Genomic DNA, 18,022 nt, shown 5'->3' on the forward strand with positions numbered 1-18,022 from the left:
TGATATGAATTCATGATAACAACAAACATTTATTGAATACATACTACTGTGTGAAGCTCTAAGGTCAATAGAAATTTTTTTTAATGTTCTAACTTGTTTCTTTGTTTTTTTCTTTTATTAAAGATTTTGAGTTTTACAATTTTTCCCCCCAATCTTAACTTCCCTCTCCCCACCCCACCCCATGGAAAGCAATCTGTCAGTCTTTACTTGGTTTCCATGTTGTTCCAACTTGTTAAGGAGAAATCCATCCAATAGTAAAAGAAGAAATCTCTTCAAACACCTCTGAAGAGTTGTTTAAAATCTAGACTATCTACCCTTTGACCCAGCAATACCACTACTGGGTCTATACCCTGAAGAGATGAGGAAAAAGGGTAAAAACATTAATTGTACAAAAATATTTATAGCAGCCCTGTTTGTGGTGGCAAAGAATTTGAAATACAGTAAATGTCCTTCAATTGGGGAATGGGTTAGCAAACTGTGGTATATGTATGTCATGGAACACTATTGTTCTATTAGAAACCAGGAGGGACGGGATTTCAGGAAAACCTGGAGGGATTTGCATGAACTGATGCTGAGTGAGATGAGCAGAACCAGAAAAACACTGTACACCCTAACAGCAACATGGGAATGATGTTCAACCTTGAAGGACTTGCTCATTCCATCAGCGCAACAATTGGGAACAATTTTTGGCTGTCTGCAAAGGAGAGTACCATCTGTATCCAGATAAGGAGCTGTGGAGTATGAACAAAGTACAAGGACTATTCCCTTTAATTCGGAAAAAAAAAAAAAAAAACAGATGTCTTATGGTTTGATCTGGTTACCTCTGAGAATTCTGTTCTCTTTAAGGATATGATTTCTCTCTCATCACACCCAATTTGGATCGAGGTACAACATGAAACAAAGTAAAGACTGACGGAGTTCTATCTGTGGGGTGGGGGTGGGGGGAGGGAAGCAAGATTGAGGGTAAAACTGTAAAACTCAAATAATATCTTTAATAAAAAATTTTTTAAAAATTTTAAAAAAATAAAAATAAAATAAAATCTAGACTATCAACTCTAAGACAATAAACAAAATGGTTGACAACAAAATTTATTCCTAGCTTATGAGCTCTTCAAGCCAAATCTATTACATGATAGACTTGCATTTACAGGGTTAAATGTAAGATAAATCAGACCCCATCAAATAATCAAATTTATTTTTAAGTCTGTTTTATAATATATAAATCATCACTGCACTATTTTCCACTATTAAGTATACATACATATATATATATATATATAATTTATTTGATACTAAGTCCTTAGTAAGTAATGCTACCTCCTATTATAACAATATTCCTAAGAGAAAATATGATAGACCTTATAGCAATCTCCTTTATGACACAATTTTTGAGAAAGCACTGTGGGGGGAAAAGCAGAAACTATCTAGATTCCTGTTTTCCATTACCACAGATGATTGAGTTGCCTATATATGACTCATTACCAAGGTTTGGAAATTGCAGTGGCCAGGTCCCTACCAACACTATTTTCCAGTGTATGCAATTACAGTGGAAGAATAGGGTGAGCACAATGAAAGTACATTCTATCTTCTAGCATTCCAAGGACAGAGAGAAGTCTAGACAAAGGCACCAAGACTCCCAGTTTAGGGATTCATTAAAAAATGTTTTAAATATCTACTATATACAGCACATTGTGCCATGTACTGCTGAGATGAAAAATTCTTAACTTGGAGTATCTGGGGAAGATAAAATAAATTCACAAATGACTATAATAAATTAAAAAATTGGAGGTGCTGCTATGGTCTTCTGCTTCATCAATAATTAAGATAAGTTGATGGTAATTATAATAATGAAAATTTGATGATCAGAATGGATCCGAAAAATGACAATTAATCTGATTTTGTTACTGAACAGAGCAAATATACAGAATGTTAATAAAGTCTATGTGAATGCATTTATATCTCTATTACATGCTTGTCAGTGTGTAGGAAACTATTTAAATGACCCAAGGAAAACTTTATTAAAGAGGTAATAATCCATCACTAAAGATAACTTATCTAGGCTGAGGCATCATTCAAAACTAGGTCAGATGGAGAGAAGGACTGATGGAGTTAAGTCAAAGTTAAAAAGGAGGAGGACATAAAACAGAGGTGGTGAACATCCAAACAGCAAAATCATTTGGCCTGGAGCTGCCTAAGCAACAATCTTAAAACTTTTTAGGGGTGAATTAAATGCTTGACTAAACATAACAGGTTAATTTTTAAGTTGATAATGTGTGCCCCTTGAATGATATTATAAATATCCAATGGCTTGGCAGATAAAAGGTTCTCCATTCCTGCCTTAAAATAATACAAGCATACCTCTCAATGTATTGCACTTCATAGATATTACATTTAAAAATAATTGAAGGTTTGGGGCGGCTAGGTGGCACAGTGGATATAGCACCGGCCCTGGAATCAGGAGTACCTGAGTTCAGATCTGGCCTCAGACACTTAATAATTACCTAGCTGTCACTTAACCCCATTGCCTTGCAAAAACTAAAAAAAAAAAAATTGATGGTTTGTAACTACTCAATATTAAGGAAATCTATTGGTGCTTTTTTTACAATAGAATGTGCTCACATCATGTCTGTCACATTTTAGTAATTCTCACAATATCTCAAACTTTTTCATTATTATTACATCACCAAGATAATCTGTGATCAATGATCTTTGATGTTATTATTGTATTTTTTGGAATGCCACAAATCATGCCCATTTAAGATGGCAAATTTTAATTGATAAAGCTTAATAAATTTTGTGTGCTCTTACTGCTCCACCAACTAGCCATTCTGTCTTGCTCACTCTCCTTGTGCCTCCCTATTCCCTGAGACACAACAATATTGAAATTAGGCCAATTAATAATCCTAAATTGCCTCTAACAGTTCAAGCAAAACTTCATTGTCTTATTTTAAGAAATTACCACAGCCCCCCAAACCTTGAGCAACCACCACCATAGTTGGTCAACAGCCATCAGCACTGAGGCAAGACCCTCCACCAGCAAAATGATGGACTCACTGAAGGCTCAGATGACAGCATTTTTAGCAATAAGCTATATACATTGTTTTCCTAGACATAATACTAGTACACATGCTATAGACTACAGTACAGTGTAAACATTACTTTTACATGTACCAAGAAATCAAAAGACTCATTCGACTTGCTTTATTGCTATATTTACTTTGTTGTATTGATCTGTAACTGAACTCACAATATCTCAGAGGTATGCCCATATAGAAAATGTTCAGCTCAAATGGGCTATGCAAAGCCCCTTTGAATTTCTGTAAGGAAGCAGAGAAATAGATGTTGTGCAAAAACTACAATACCCTCTCTTCTTTGTGATGGAATCAGGAACTTGGCTACCTGACCTTGTCTTAGCTTAGGTAAATAAAGCTTGTGTGGGAATGTGGACGGGGAAAAGAGGAAGAGTGAATTTGAGTGGGGGAGGGGAGACAGACAGAGACAGACAAAGAAAAAATATATGTGAGCTTTAGGATAAGTCAAATTCTATGATTAACAAATCTTTGAACAGCAGAATTCTGTGTTTGTTGTTTTGTCCTAAATCTGCTCTCCACTGTTCTCACACTTCGTACTTGGCAGCGTTACATGAAAGCCTGTCTATCTCTCAAGACAGACAGAATTTCAACAGGGGGACATGGTCACACCACAATCCTATTCTCACATACTGGGAACTCATAGGACATCATCTGGTCCCTTTAAGTGGGTGACTAAAGTTGGTTCTGGAACATAACTTAAAAAATTTGTGGCTGTTTTTTTTTTTATTCTTGCTTATACAAGCAAAAAAAAATCTATACCAACAAATCAATTGGGCTGAAGAACAGCATTAAAAAGCTGAAATAAATTTAAAATCATGCTAAATGAAAGTGAGGCCAGCAAATCAGATTATTAAACAGCTGATTTCTTTTCTAGGGCATCATCTCTAATTGCTTAGTGATGTGGTTTACTGTAAAAGTTAATAGATTCCTGATGAAATTAGTAGCTGAAGCACTACCAAAAAAAGAAAAGAAAAGAAAGAAGATGAATAACAAAAAGTATTAACATTTCTCAGATGATGCTCTAATCAGCAATTTCCATCTGACTGAGAAATATAGGGGTTCTCTCTTACAAATATGTCTTTCATAAAAATGTGATGATGGCTTTTGAGGGGAAATTTTTAGTAAACAACATCAGAAAATTCAGAGAGAATGGAAAGAAAGGAATATTGTGTTATTTTGGCTAAGTTTTTAACAAAGCCAGCTGCTCAGCTATTGACTAATGATGTTGCTTGGCATTAACATGACATTTTCATTGACAAACAAGTTATTTTAATTCCTTTAATATCCCCTGGGAAGAAGATAAGATTTATTATCTCCAGTTTATGAGGCAAAGGACTAAACTAGGGAAACAGAAAGGTTAATTGACTTATGTCAAACTGCTATGGTAGAATTTATGAGCAACAAAACCAGATCCCAGAAATATCTACCCTGAGTCAAGTGTTCAGGTCACTTTCATACATTCATTCTTTCATTCCTTCATTCATTCATCAAACAAATATTAGCTGCCTTTTTTGGTACAATGCACATATTGAGGAAAAGGGATAAAATGTAAGGTTTAACTAAAACAAAATTTCTACCTTAGAGTAAGCCAATAAAGCACAAGAATAGATAATTATAATATACAATGTTATGTGATAAACACATTATAAAGAGGTAGAACATAATGATGTATGACATAAAGACCAAAGTTGGGGGTGAAGGTAGAGATTATATTTGAGTTAAGTTTTATAGGTTGGGTAAACTGACCCTTTCAATCACTGAGAAGAGCATGGACCAAGATAAAGAGACAGATGCAATATTAGAATTGTTTGGAGCACAAAGAGTCGTTGAATTTTGCTAGAGCACAGAATGCCTAAAAAGAATATGAGATAAGGCTACATGAGCAGCTTGGCATCAGATTGATAAGAGCCTTGAATGCCAGATAATGGAGTATGAACTTTTCTCAATAGGCAATAGAAAGCTTCTGAAGATTCCTTGGTGGAAAGACAGAATCAGATCTATATTGGCATTGCTGTAAAGGATGAACTGGAAAGGGGAGAAATATGAACACTTGTTTTGAGGTAACTATAATAGTTCATCTAAGTGATTAGAGTAGTAGAAGTGATTAAGAAGATTAAGAGATTAAGAAGAGGGGACATGGGACAGCTAGGTGGCACAGTGGATAGAGCACTGGCCCTGGAGTCAAGAGGACCTGAGTTCAAATCCAGCCTCAGACACTTAATAATTACCTGGCCGTGTGGTCTTGGGCAAGCCACTTAACCCCATTGCCTTGCAAAAGAAAAATAAAGAAAACCTAAAAAATAAAATGAAGAAGGAATGATGCTAAAATAACACCCACTACAGGAAGCCTTCCCCATCTCTTAATTTCAATGTCTTCTCTTTGCCAATTACTTCCTATTTATCTTGCATATAACTTGCTTTATTTATATTTTTTGCATGTTGCTTCTCATATTATAAATACTTGAGAACAAGGACTAACTTTCGCCTCTTCTTTTGTATATCCAACACCTAGCACAGTGCCTTCTAAGTACATAGTAGGCATTTTTAAAATGTTGATTAATTGGAAAAAATTCATTTTGTATATTCAGTGATGATTGAATGAGGCATAATTTATACATGGATGAATGCTAAATTCAAAAAAAAGGGTTATTGATTGATATGAGAAATAAGGCATAGAGAAGAGCAAATAGTCTTTAGTGTTGGAGACTGAGAAAGGACCCTAATAGAAATATGAAGACAGAAGAAAGACCAGATTTAAGGAAAAGGATAATAACCTTTCCTTTAGAGACACTAACTTGGATGTGCTGGTGAGAGACATAAGTAGATTACTGTAGGCAGTTGGAAATTTGGTCTTGGAGCTTAGGATATGAGCATCATCTGCATTGACATTGTAAAAATAGCTAAGATTGTCAGATGATAGAGAAGGCAGGCAGATAATGTGGTTGTTAAAACAACTGCATCAGCTGATTGGCAAGAGGATAAGACGGAGAAGGATCTACTAAAGAAAAGGAAAAAGAACCATGAGTATATTATCTATGAAATATAGTCATTTAGCCCCACCTCCAGCCCTATTCAGAGACCATCATCTAGAGAAGCAAATTATGCCAAAAATGGGCTTGGCAACTGCCTCTGAAGGAGGCCACAGTTCTGCTTCCTCAGCATCTATGAAAACTCAAAAGTCTTTCCACCACCAAAATCCTTCACATTGTTAAATAGTTAAAATACCAAAAAGATATTTTTGTAATGAAAATTGCAAGGAGAGAAGACAGTGAATAATGAAGAAATGGAGACATCAAGTAAATTTTTTTTAATATAGCAATAATAGAATGAAAGAGATGAACTAGTAGTAAAGTCAAGAGATAGAAGGAAGTGAACAAAGGAGACTATTCTGCCAAAGAGATGACTGTTGGAGTTGTCACTAGGTTGCATTTCCTGGGACAGCACATCATCCTCACCTTCACTCCACTCCCTCCTTTTCTGTCTCTTGCTCTATAATCAAATCAATACCATCATTACCTCTGGAAAAAAGATGTACCATCAAAATGCCATATTGTTCATCATTTTCAGTGATTCCCCAGATCATTAATTCCCTTTCCTGGTCTCAAGTCCCCTAAATGTATGGTCTCTCCTATTGGAATTTAGGTTCTCTGAGTTTAAAGTTCATCATGCTCTTACATGATGTTTGGCATATGAGGCTTATTTTCATTCATTCATTCACACATTCACATAAAGAAATAAGATCAAAAACACAGGAAAAAGAAATAGTTTGGGGCGACTAGGTGGCTCAGTGGATAAAGCACTGGCCCTGGAGTCAGGAGTACCTGGGTTCAAATCCAGTCTCAGACACTTAATTACCTAGCTGTGTGGCCTTGGGCAAGTCACTTAACCCCATTTGCCTTGAAAAACCTAAAAAAAATAGTTTTAGTGAGGGATAGACAGCTACCCTGTGAACAGAGGGAAGGAAATAGTAGTTTTGATCTTTCTCCAAGATTCATTTGCAAATATGAAAAAACAATGTCGCCCTCAACTTAGTTTAATCATTAATAATAATGTTGACCTGAGGAGGGACAGAACTAAGCAAGGTGGGTCACATTCTAGGGTACAACATGAAGGAGATTAAGTAGGAATTCTTTTAATAATATATTTTACAAACACATTTTAATCTAGAAACCCTCATAGAAAATAAGTCATTGTTTTATGAATAAGTCCCATGGATTATGGAGAAAGGATTTTATCTATGTCAGTGGTTAATGCTGGACCTGGAGTCAGGAAGAACTGAATTCAAATTAGGCTTTAGTTATTTACTAGCTGTGTGGTTGTAACTAAGTGACTTAATTTCTTTCTGTCTCAGCATCCTCATCTGGAAAATGGGGATAATCAGCTACTTCACAGTGTTGTTGAGCATTTATAAAGCTCTTTGCAAATATCAAAGTGCCAGAAATGCTAGCTATGAATATTATTAAAAGAAATAGGGGCAGCTAGGTGGTGCAGTGAATAGAGCACTGGCCCTGGATCCAGGAGTACCTGAGTTCAAATGTGGCCTCAGACACTTAATAATTACCTAGCTGTGTGGCCTTGGGCAAGCCACTTAACCCCATTGCCTTGCAAAACCCTCCCCCCACCAAAAAAAGAAATATTAGTCCAATTTTCAAATCTAATCTAAGATGCCTAATCTGAACTTAATAGAGTTCACCTAGAGAATTCCTCAATTTTGTCTGCAAGAGTATCATAGGAGAGTCAGTGAGGTGGCTCGGTGGATAGAACACTGGCCCTGAAGTCAGGAGGACCTGAGTTCAAATCTAGCCTCAGACTTAATAATTACCTAGCTGTGTGACCTCTGGCAAGTCACTTAACCCCATTGCCTTGCCCCAAAAAAAGAGTATCATTGGAAGCTGTGTCAAATTTCTTGCTAAAATACAGTCCAGTGAGAAGCAAATGAGGTTAACCTAGAATATCTTGGAATGCTAAATCATTCTTTTTCTAGGTACTTACAAACTATTATAGAATTCTACATGAAGGAATATTTACTTACCTGGAGTTTTCTAATATCTCTGTCTGTCATGGTTCCTCAAAAATTATCAATCATGCTTCAATGATCATACTTTCAGATTCTTTTAACACCTCAGTTTAATTCATTTGGGCCAAAAGATGAAGGATTTAAGAGTTATTTATTTTAATTCAACAGTATTTTCTAAGTACAAATATATATGACACTTAACTAAACATCAAGGTCTCTTGCCCTGGAGGAACTTTCATTTCATAATTCTATTAGGGTCTGGCCTCAGATACTTAACTAGCTGTGAGCCTGTGAAAATAATCCTGTTTACCTCAGTTTCCTCATTTATTAAAATAAGCTGGAGAAGTAAATGGCAAATGCTCCAGTATTTCTGCCAAAAAAAATTCCAAACAAGACACAAAAAATCAGACAGGTCTGAAAAACAAATCAGCAACATTGAGGTTAGAAACTGTCTTGAAAGCTCCTTCACTATCTTAAGGATTAATTCTCAATCATATTATTATTATTATCAGATTGAAAATCACTTATTGAGAGAAAACTGAAGCAAAATGAGAGTTGATTTTATTGTCTCTATTTTCATCTTTTGGCATTTCATTATCTCCTCTAGGAAATGAACCTTGTATTCCCTCCTTGGTGATCTTTTAGCTCTGAAAATTGAGGTGGAGGGGGAGAGAGTGAGTGAGAGAGAGAGAGAGAGAGAGAAACAGAGAGACAGAGAGACAGACAGAGAGACAGAGACAGAGAGAGAGACAGTTTTTGTTGTTCTCTCAAATCTTACTAAAAGATAGCTGAAATCCAGGTCTTTTCTTTCTCACAAACTATCCCAACTTCTTAGTCTTAAAATGATGGTATATTTGACTTGTGTAACATGGTTTCCATTAACAAATAAGGGTTCACCATCAATTCTCATCCCAGCACTTTAAAAACAATTGAAAGTAAAGCAAGCTTTGCTACTTTTAATGAATGCTACTTTTATGAATAAGTCCCATGGATATGGAGAAAGGATTTTATCTACCTCAGTGGTTAGTGCTGGACCTGGATATGATATTACTGTCACTATTTGTAATCATCAGCTATTGATTAGCATATGTTCCTAGGCTAATTTGCATAAAGGGTACACTAATTATATACTCCCTGGTTGTCTATTTTCTCTGTATGGTCCTATTTTGCTGAATGAGGATTTTTGCTACTGACCTGCAGTCCCAACTGAGATTTTTGCATCTCAGCGAAGTTAAGCAAATTAAACAAGCAACAAAAGAACCATTTCTTCTGTCTCCTTTTCCTTTGTTTCCTTCCACAGAAAAGATCTGGAACCTTATAACAAATCCTATCCCAACAAATCTCAACTTATAGGAGGATTTTATGTTCAGAAAATGCATAGGCTTGAATCAATCTAACATTTGATACAGTTTCAAAATAAACACAGGATTTCATTTTTGAATCACAGAAAACAAACATCCAGTTTGGGAATAATAATGATTTAATGATAAAACAAAACTGTTATCACAGTGATCATAATATTGAAGCATTGTCCTTTCTTTTTCATTTAACAACATGGAGAAGTTATTATTGTTATCCACTTATAGGTTTTAAAGGTATTGATAAGATTTACTTCTGAACCAAAGTTAATTCACTGGTAACTTTAAAAAAAAGACCACCATTTTGCATGAGTATACCTAAATTGAGCACTGCAGACACATTATTTACACAAAGAAGCTAAACAGATAGTTCAAATTTACCAAACTTCCTAGGATCTCATCAACTCCACCTATCTACTGGATGTTACACTTCAGATCAAATGAATTTTTTTTTAAATCCTTATAACTATGTGAAATCCAGTGTAACATCTTCTAAACATGACATTTACTTCAGGAACAAATGGTTTTCTGGGAGTTGTAATCACAATGAACTCTTATCTAAACTAGATTTTATAGATTCATAAATTTATTTAGCTATATATACCTCATGATAAATTCACCGGGCCAGATTCCACATAGTCTTTCTGGCCAAAATGACCTTGGCATAAATGTTTCGAAAGTTAACAATTATATAATTAAATGGTACAGCTATTTTGGAAATAACCATTTGTTTTTTAGCTGACTAAAGAAATTAGAATAGGACCCCACTGTATCTACCACCTTACGACAAATATTTCATCACAAACTAGAATAAATATCTTAATAATATGCCTTCAAAAATGCAGATATGGTAATGCTAATTGTCATCAGGGGCATTAAAAAGTTTTGGTGTTTTCTTTTGTTTTCTTTCCCACAGAGTACACCTAGTTCTGGTTGACAAAGGGTACTTTAAAATCTAAAATCTGCTAAACAATTCTTCTCAGAAGTATAGAGTCAACTTACCCTACCTCAAGGAAAATGGTCCCTTCACTTGGGTCACATTAACCCTTGTCTTTCATTGAAATAATTTTTGTAAGAACTTGAACCTATTTTGTAAATTAGACTGCTTTGATTTTAGAACATGGAGGATTACAACCAAAGCAGTCACGCATGCCTGCCTCCAGTTCTATGACCATTGCTTTGAGTTCTTTTGGATACATCCCTAGCCTAGCAAAGCCTTTAGCTCTGCATATTACTTGCTCCTTCTCCTGTTCCTATCCAGAAATGACACATAGCAGTCCTCTTTGCAAACCTAAGCCTTCATACTTTAATTGCTACTCAGTATAGAACATGTATGTTCCCAATTCTTTACAAATGATGAGTTGGAGCATTTCATTCCCCAGCTCTAAAAACTGAAATTAAATTAAATAAGTTAGTGTCCTTTGAAATTAGAGTGGTAGGACATGGGGTGAGAAAAGCAAGGGGATTCACATTTTGTTTAAGAAATCATCTTTCTTCTTGCTTTTTAGGAAATTAATGGAAAAGGAGACTTACTGACTCATGACAGAGAGTGGAGACTGAAGGATTAATGGGATGGAAAGATTAAATATACTGAAGCAAAAAAAACAAAACAAAAAGTCCCTAGTACTTCTCATGGAAGAGTGGAGGTTCAAAAACTCAGGGGCTAATTCTCTTATGGTTCAAATATCTCACTGTTTTCAAAGAGAACTCTGCAAATGGAAGAGAATAGCTCAGCAGAATGAGTCTGGTGACTTGGATCAAGAAGGATGTGAAGAGAAGTCAGATGTCTTGAACTGCGCATTAAATAATAGAAGGGGATAGATGAATTGAGGGGCGGTAGCAACAGAAATGTCAGTGCTGAATGCACACTTCAAACGAATTTAAACTAGATATAATTCATATCCTCCCTTCCATAAACAGTGATGATCATGCAAAGAGAAGTCAGTTCATCATTAACTTATGGCAAAAATTTCTGCTACTACGCAACCCAAGTGTATCATACTCCCATTAGTGCCTGAAATGCTCTGTTCTTTCTCTTGGTGGATACTGTTTCCTTTAAGCTCCAAGAAGGTTTAACTTGGGCACATCTGCTTCTTTCCTAATGCCTAACCCCACCAAGTTGAAGTATCATTTTACTATCAGTATTAAGAAAAAAATAAATAAATCAAAGGGTACAGACTGATGAGGAAAATAGACCATTAAAATATATAATTAACGTGTCTGTTGATGTTAGACACAAATCATAAATAAGAACACCAAAAAAAATAAATGAACTAAGCTACAATTATGGCAAAGAATATTAAATTTCTCATTTTTGTAGCATCTATTAGGAAGGTGATGACATACAGTCTAGAAATTCATGGCATACACACTGGCAAAAACCGTACACCATAAGAATAACAAGGCTCGAAGGAACAAGGCTGACAAAAACGACCCCAAGGGTGACTTTCTTAGAGACCAGTAAGTAGATCCCCAAGGGCAAGGAACTGAAATAGAGCAACCCTAGCAACCAAACTAAGACTCGGATGGATGTCTGGAAGAGCAGAGAGGTACAGTTCCACACTGTCCAGTTGTGGGACACGGTAGCAACAGAGTCAAAGCTGGTGGGTCTGTAGAACTCCACCACGGGTGTGGAGCTCAGGGACTGAGGGCTCTCTCTCTGGACTTCCATGATGGTGATCACCAGGCAGTTGGAGGAGGTGTGGGAAGGGCTGACCAGGGAGGCCAGCCTCTTGGGAGTCAGCAGCAGCTCTGTGGGATTGTCCGGCAGGCACTTCTTCCCCTTCCCTCCACAAGTCAAGTTCACAAGGATGTTGTTGTCATCTGGGAGGCTGTTCACCTCATCATCCGGCAGGCAGGTCTCAAACCTGCAGAAGGGACAGACAATGACACCCTGAGGGGAGTCTCCAAAGTCGATGATCTTGTAAAGACATTTGGCACAGACACGGTGACAGCATTCCAGGACCTTGGGTTTCCTCTGTCTCAGGTTGTATCGGTTGTAGCAGATCTTACACTCCAGCTCGTCAGAGACTGGGGACTCGGCGGCGTCCTCGGGAGGCTGGCTGGTCATCTTCGGGCCTCTTCAGGGCTGCCTCTACTAGCAGGCTTTTTTCGAAGGGATGTCTAGATGATCCCTGAGAGCATCACACCATTCAGACCAAGCAGGATTCCCACATTCATTCTCAGCTTCTATAGGTGACTTTGTTGCCCAGACTTATGTGGAAAAAGGCAAGATTCTGTGAAGGAAAGAAAGATTCTTTAACAAAAAAGTTGGGGTTTTTTCAAGTTTACACACAAAGGAGGTACTTCAATTTATTAAATTTATTTCTTTAAAGGGGCAGCCGGAGGGCATAACAGACTGAGTGCTGGACCTTGAGTCATGAAGACTCATGTCCCTGAGTACAAATCTGGCCTCAGGCACTGGCTAGCTGTGTGACCTTAGAGCTCAGGTTCCTCAGTTTCCTCATCTGTAAAAATGAGCTGTAGAAGAAAACTGCAATCTACTCCGATATCTCTGCTAAAAAAATCTCATGAAAAATGACTGAATAACTATCAAAGTTCTTAAAAGGATGCTTTTCAGACTTTGCTATATAGGAGCAATTTTATTCAAATACTAAACTTCTTCAGTGTGTAACCCATTCCTGGACACAGGGCAGCAGAGTCTACATTTGAAAAGTTATCTTCATAGGGAGTTCAAATGTCTTCCCATCAATAACAACAATATTGATGGATGAAATAGTTAAATGCTCTAGAGCAAACTGTACAGCAATGAAAAAAAAGGTCAAAACAAAACAAAAAAAGCTCATTAAAAAATGTCAAGGGACTTGAATCAAAGAGATAATTTATTTAATATGATGTCAGTGACTCAAGAACCAGAGATACACACAGTAGAAGCTTAAATTAAATGTTTGTTAAGTGACTGATTGTGGTCCAAATAGGGTCTTATAGGGCTTTACAGTCCTCAAAAGAAAGGGCTCTTTCAGGCAAATGTTTAGAGATATTCTAGGATGAAATGGAGGGACAGCTAGGTAGAGCAATGAGAACACTGGACCTGAAGTCAGTAAGACTTGAATTCAGATGTGGCCTCAGAAACTTGTTAGTTGTGTGACTCTGGGCAAGTCACTTAACCCTCTTTGCCTCAGTTTTTCTCATCTGTAAAATGAACTGGAGAAGGAAATAGTAAAACATGCTAATTTCTTTGCCAAAAAAAAGTGGGGTCAGAAAGAGTTGGACATGACTGAAAACAACTCAGTAACAGGATGGAATGGAGATGAACATTCTGGAATATTCTTAAATACCTAACTGCCTGTATATTCATTCATTCACCTAATCAAGAATGGAACATAAGATATCCTTATAAGCAAGGAGAAGCTGGCAAAGATAACCCTAGTTAAGAAGAGAAAAAATACACACATACATACAATCATAAGAATGGAAATATATGTACATATATAAGGGTAAATTTGGCCTCAGAATCAAGAACTGAATTCTAGTATTGCTTCTTGACATATACAAGCTATGACCAATCCCAAACAGGTTATTTAACCTCTCTATCCCAGTCAACTCTGTATGATTATAAATTACAAAGAAGATACTGATCTGAATTTAATAGAAGGATTTTTCTCCTCTCAATATAAAACATTTATTGCTGCTGTTCAGCCATGTCTATTTTTCATGACCTTACTTGGGGGTTCTCCATGGCAAAGCCGCTGGAGTGGTTTGCCTTTTTATTTCTCCAGTTTTATGCAGGCAGGGTTAGTTAAGTGACTTGCCCAAGGTCTCAGAGCTATTATATCTAAAGTCACATTTGAACTCTGGTCTTTTTTACTCCAGGCCCAGTGTCTTATACGTCATGCTATGTAAATGCCCCAATAAAACACATAAGGAATAATAAATAAATATTCGTTTTCAATATTTATAATAATTTATTTAAAAAATAGGAAAATTGAATTTCATATCCCAAAGAAATCACAGGTCTATTCTCATCCTTTCCCTAAACAGTCATAGCTTAGTGACACACAGAAGACTAAGATAGCATTTCATAGTTGAAAGAAAAAGGACTATGTGTGAGCCTTGGTATTGCCATTAAGTAGCTGTTGTACACTAGTAAATGGGTGAATCTTTCTGGTTCTTGGTTTCATTTTTTGTAAAAAGAAGGAGCTGACAAAGAGATCACAATAAAGAGTAAAAAAAACCACATGTACATAACAGCTTTTTTTCATAGTGGCAAAGAATTAGAAATTGAGGGGATGACCATCAAATGGGTGATGGCTGAGCAAATTGTGGTATATATGGTATATAATTGTTCTAGAAGAAATCATAGGGATGGGACTTCAGAAAAGCCTGGTAAAAAATTACATGAACTGATGTTGAGTGAGATGAGCAGAACCAGAACACTGTATTTACTAATATCAACATTGGGTGATAATCAATGACAATAGACTTGTTCATTTCAGCAGAACAATAATTAAAGACAATTCTAAAGGACTTGTGATGGAAAATGCCATCCATATTCAGAGAAGGAACTATAGAGTTTAAATGTACACCAGAGCTTACTATCTCAATTTTTAAAAGTTATCTTACATATTATGTCATTTTTTTCTCCCTAATTTTTTCTTCCATTTGTATTTGATTCTCTTTCACAATATAATTAATATGGATCTGTTTTTAGCATGAATATAGATGTAGAGCCTATATTAGATTGCTTTCTGTCACAAGAGAAAGGAGAGGAGGAAAGGACAAAAATATAAAACTCAAAATCTTGCCAAAAATGATTGTTGTAAACTATCTTTGCATATAGTTGGAAAAATAAATATTTAAATAAAAAAGTAGGGTAGTTTTGAGGAAAAAAGAGGGGCCTGTACAAGGTAATACCTATGGTTCCTTCCACTTTTAAATTCTGAGATCTTTTTCTAGTTAGGTAGTTTTATACTAAACATAAAAAAAATGAATAAAATAAAATGTCCTTTATCATTACTAACTTTGAATATATGGTCAAACATCTAGTCAACTCCCAGTTTTCTTTAAAAATAGGCTACAAAGATATGAGGTGGTTGGGGGAAAAAAAACTAAGGTAATTTCTATCTGACATTGAAATATTCGATTTATTTTAGCAGCAGATTTAGCCTTTTAATTATGCATTGCTTAGGCAAATAAAACAATTCATTTGTATTTCTGAGCACACACCAAGCGATAATAGGGAAGGGCTGCCAGAACCCTGCTGGATGGCAATGGGCAGTCAGTTTGGAATTAAAAGCTTTCCATGGATCATTAAGGAGACAAGAGAAATACAGTAGAACAAGTACTAGTGTTGGAGTCAGTGGTTCTGGCTTCATATTCTTTCTCTGATACCTATATAACCTTGAGGAAACCATTCAACCCCTCAGGGTCTTAGTTTCCTTGTCTGTAAAATGACGAGATTGGACTAAAAGGTCCTTTAAGCTTTACAACAACAACAACAACACTTCCCATGATGTACATTAATGGAAAGGAGCTAATCCAAGACAACTGTATAATCCAAAAGTCATATATGTTTGGCTCTTTAATGCATGATAATTATTTTTATAGAACCTTGTTTACTTTTGTCTTGGGCTGATATTAAAATAGAGATTATATTCACTAAGCATGTAACAGATGGCTGGCTGGAGATGTTCTCAGAAGAGCAAAGTCACTCTGAAATTTTCAAATTTTCTGCATATTAAAAGAAAAAAGACACATAACTGGTAAATACAGGAAACTGAGGAATGACAATGGGTAAGTATATATATATATATATATATATGTATGTATGTATATATGTGCATACATATGTGTGTATATACATGTAACTGCCATATAAAAAATAATGACCATCCATGAAACAGGTTAATTCACCAACCATATGTTGACTGATGACACAGAAGCAAAACCCCTGACTCTTGATCTAGTGGACCACCATCAATTCTATGTTTCCGTACTTCCTATTCATGACTTGGTCTCCTGATCTTGGTCCTGGTCCTACACCCATTTTACATGGCATCAGCGTCTGGCAAATGGGTACCAAATTATCAGTGTCCATTTTCTATTGCACCTAGGGTTCATGGGTGGGGGACAGGAAAAAGTGGTCCATCCCCATTACCACCTCCTCTACTGATGACTGAGCACTATCTCCCTTCCCTCTCCTGACACTGCCACCACTCCAGGGCAGACCCCTTGCATCTGACTTCTTGCAATAGGCTGCTTGCCTCAAGGCTCTCCCCACTCCAATCCATCCTCCATTCAGCTGCCAGAGTGACTTCTAAAATATAGGTCTGACCATGTTACACTCCTGCCCAATAAACTACTGTGGTTCCCTATCAGCCTCAGGATCAGACACAAAATCCATGTCATGTTCAAAGCCCTTCACATCCTAGTCTCCTCCTATATTTCTTCCTCAATTTTCTTATATCTTTCTCCCTGTCACATACTCTTCAATCCAAGGATACTGGCCTCTTTACTTTTCGATAAACAAGACATGCTGTCTCATATGCCTGGAATGCTCTAGCTCGTCTCCACCTCCTGGCTTCCCTGGCTTCCTTCAAGTCCCAATGAAATCTCACTTTCTACAAAAAGGCTTTCCCAAGCCTTCCTAATTCTGGTGCCTTCCCTCTGTGAATTGCTTCCTTTTTATCTGACACATAGCTCATCTCTACAAAATTTACTGTTTGTTGTCTTCCTCATTCAAATTTGATTGTGAGCTAGCTTGCCCCACAGGAGATGCTCAATTAATGGTTATTGACTGACCCATGGTCACAATGATCCTAATGCACCACATGATCTTACTGTGTCAGATCCAACTTCCCCTCTCCAAAAGCTTAAATTCCCTCCCAAAATCCCAGGGTAGCAACAGCAGGGGTTCCCAGTGTTATCAGGGAGATTGAGTCAGAAGAGAAGGAGGGATTTGTGGGAGAAAGAATGAAAAATGTATGGACATGTAGAATATACAAGAGACAGAAAAACAGGCAGGGCAAGAGAGAGAGACAGAAAAACAGAGAGGGAAAAACAAAGAGACAATGACAAATACAGAAAGAAACAGAGAGACAGAGAAAGAGAGACAATGATTGATCAGATATGCAAGCAGATATACAGGGTACCTCAAAGTCTTAGCTCAGTTACAAGATATACAGAATACATATGAACAAAACTCCTACATATTTGTATGTGAAATATTTGGATCCCAGAATATTCACAATTATTTCAATGGCATATAGCTAACTCTTCTATAGTGCTCTAAGGTTTACTAAGTGCTTCACAAGTATAATCTCATATATTCCTTGCAAAAATTCTATTTTATGGATGAGGAAACTGAGGCAGAAAGGCAGTAAAGGGTCACACAGCTACTAAGTGTCTGACATTGGATTTGAACTCAGATCTTCATTAACTGTAGGCCCTGAGCTCTACCCACTGTGCTACCACCAAGATTTTACTGGTGACATTACTGCTTTTTTGTTTCTCTTCCTACCATCAAAAAGGTCTACGTTTAGCTTACTGACACTGGTAATATCTTTAATTAAGATTATCTTTCTTTTCTTGCCTAA

At 36.5% G+C, this 18,022-nt stretch overlaps 1 protein-coding gene across 3 annotated transcripts in view; it reads right to left on the bottom strand.

The window, feature by feature from the left end:
* Nucleotides 1-9,557: 9,557 nt before the first annotated feature.
* RNF182 (ring finger protein 182) overlaps nucleotides 9,558-18,022 on the bottom strand; it is an 82,180-nt gene continuing 73,715 nt past the window's right edge. For all 3 annotated transcript variants that reach the window (XM_074207602.1, XM_074207604.1, XM_074207603.1), the window contains one exon: nucleotides 9,558-12,703. In XM_074207602.1, coding sequence (XP_074063703.1) covers nucleotides 11,794-12,537 — 744 coding nt within the window. In that variant the 5' untranslated portion in view covers nucleotides 12,538-12,703 and the 3' untranslated portion in view covers nucleotides 9,558-11,793. The remainder of the gene's footprint in view (nucleotides 12,704-18,022) is intronic.

The sequence above is a fragment of the Macrotis lagotis genome, chromosome X (assembly GCF_037893015.1).
Source record: "Macrotis lagotis isolate mMagLag1 chromosome X, bilby.v1.9.chrom.fasta, whole genome shotgun sequence".
Classification (NCBI taxonomy): Eukaryota; Metazoa; Chordata; class Mammalia; order Peramelemorphia; family Peramelidae; genus Macrotis; species Macrotis lagotis.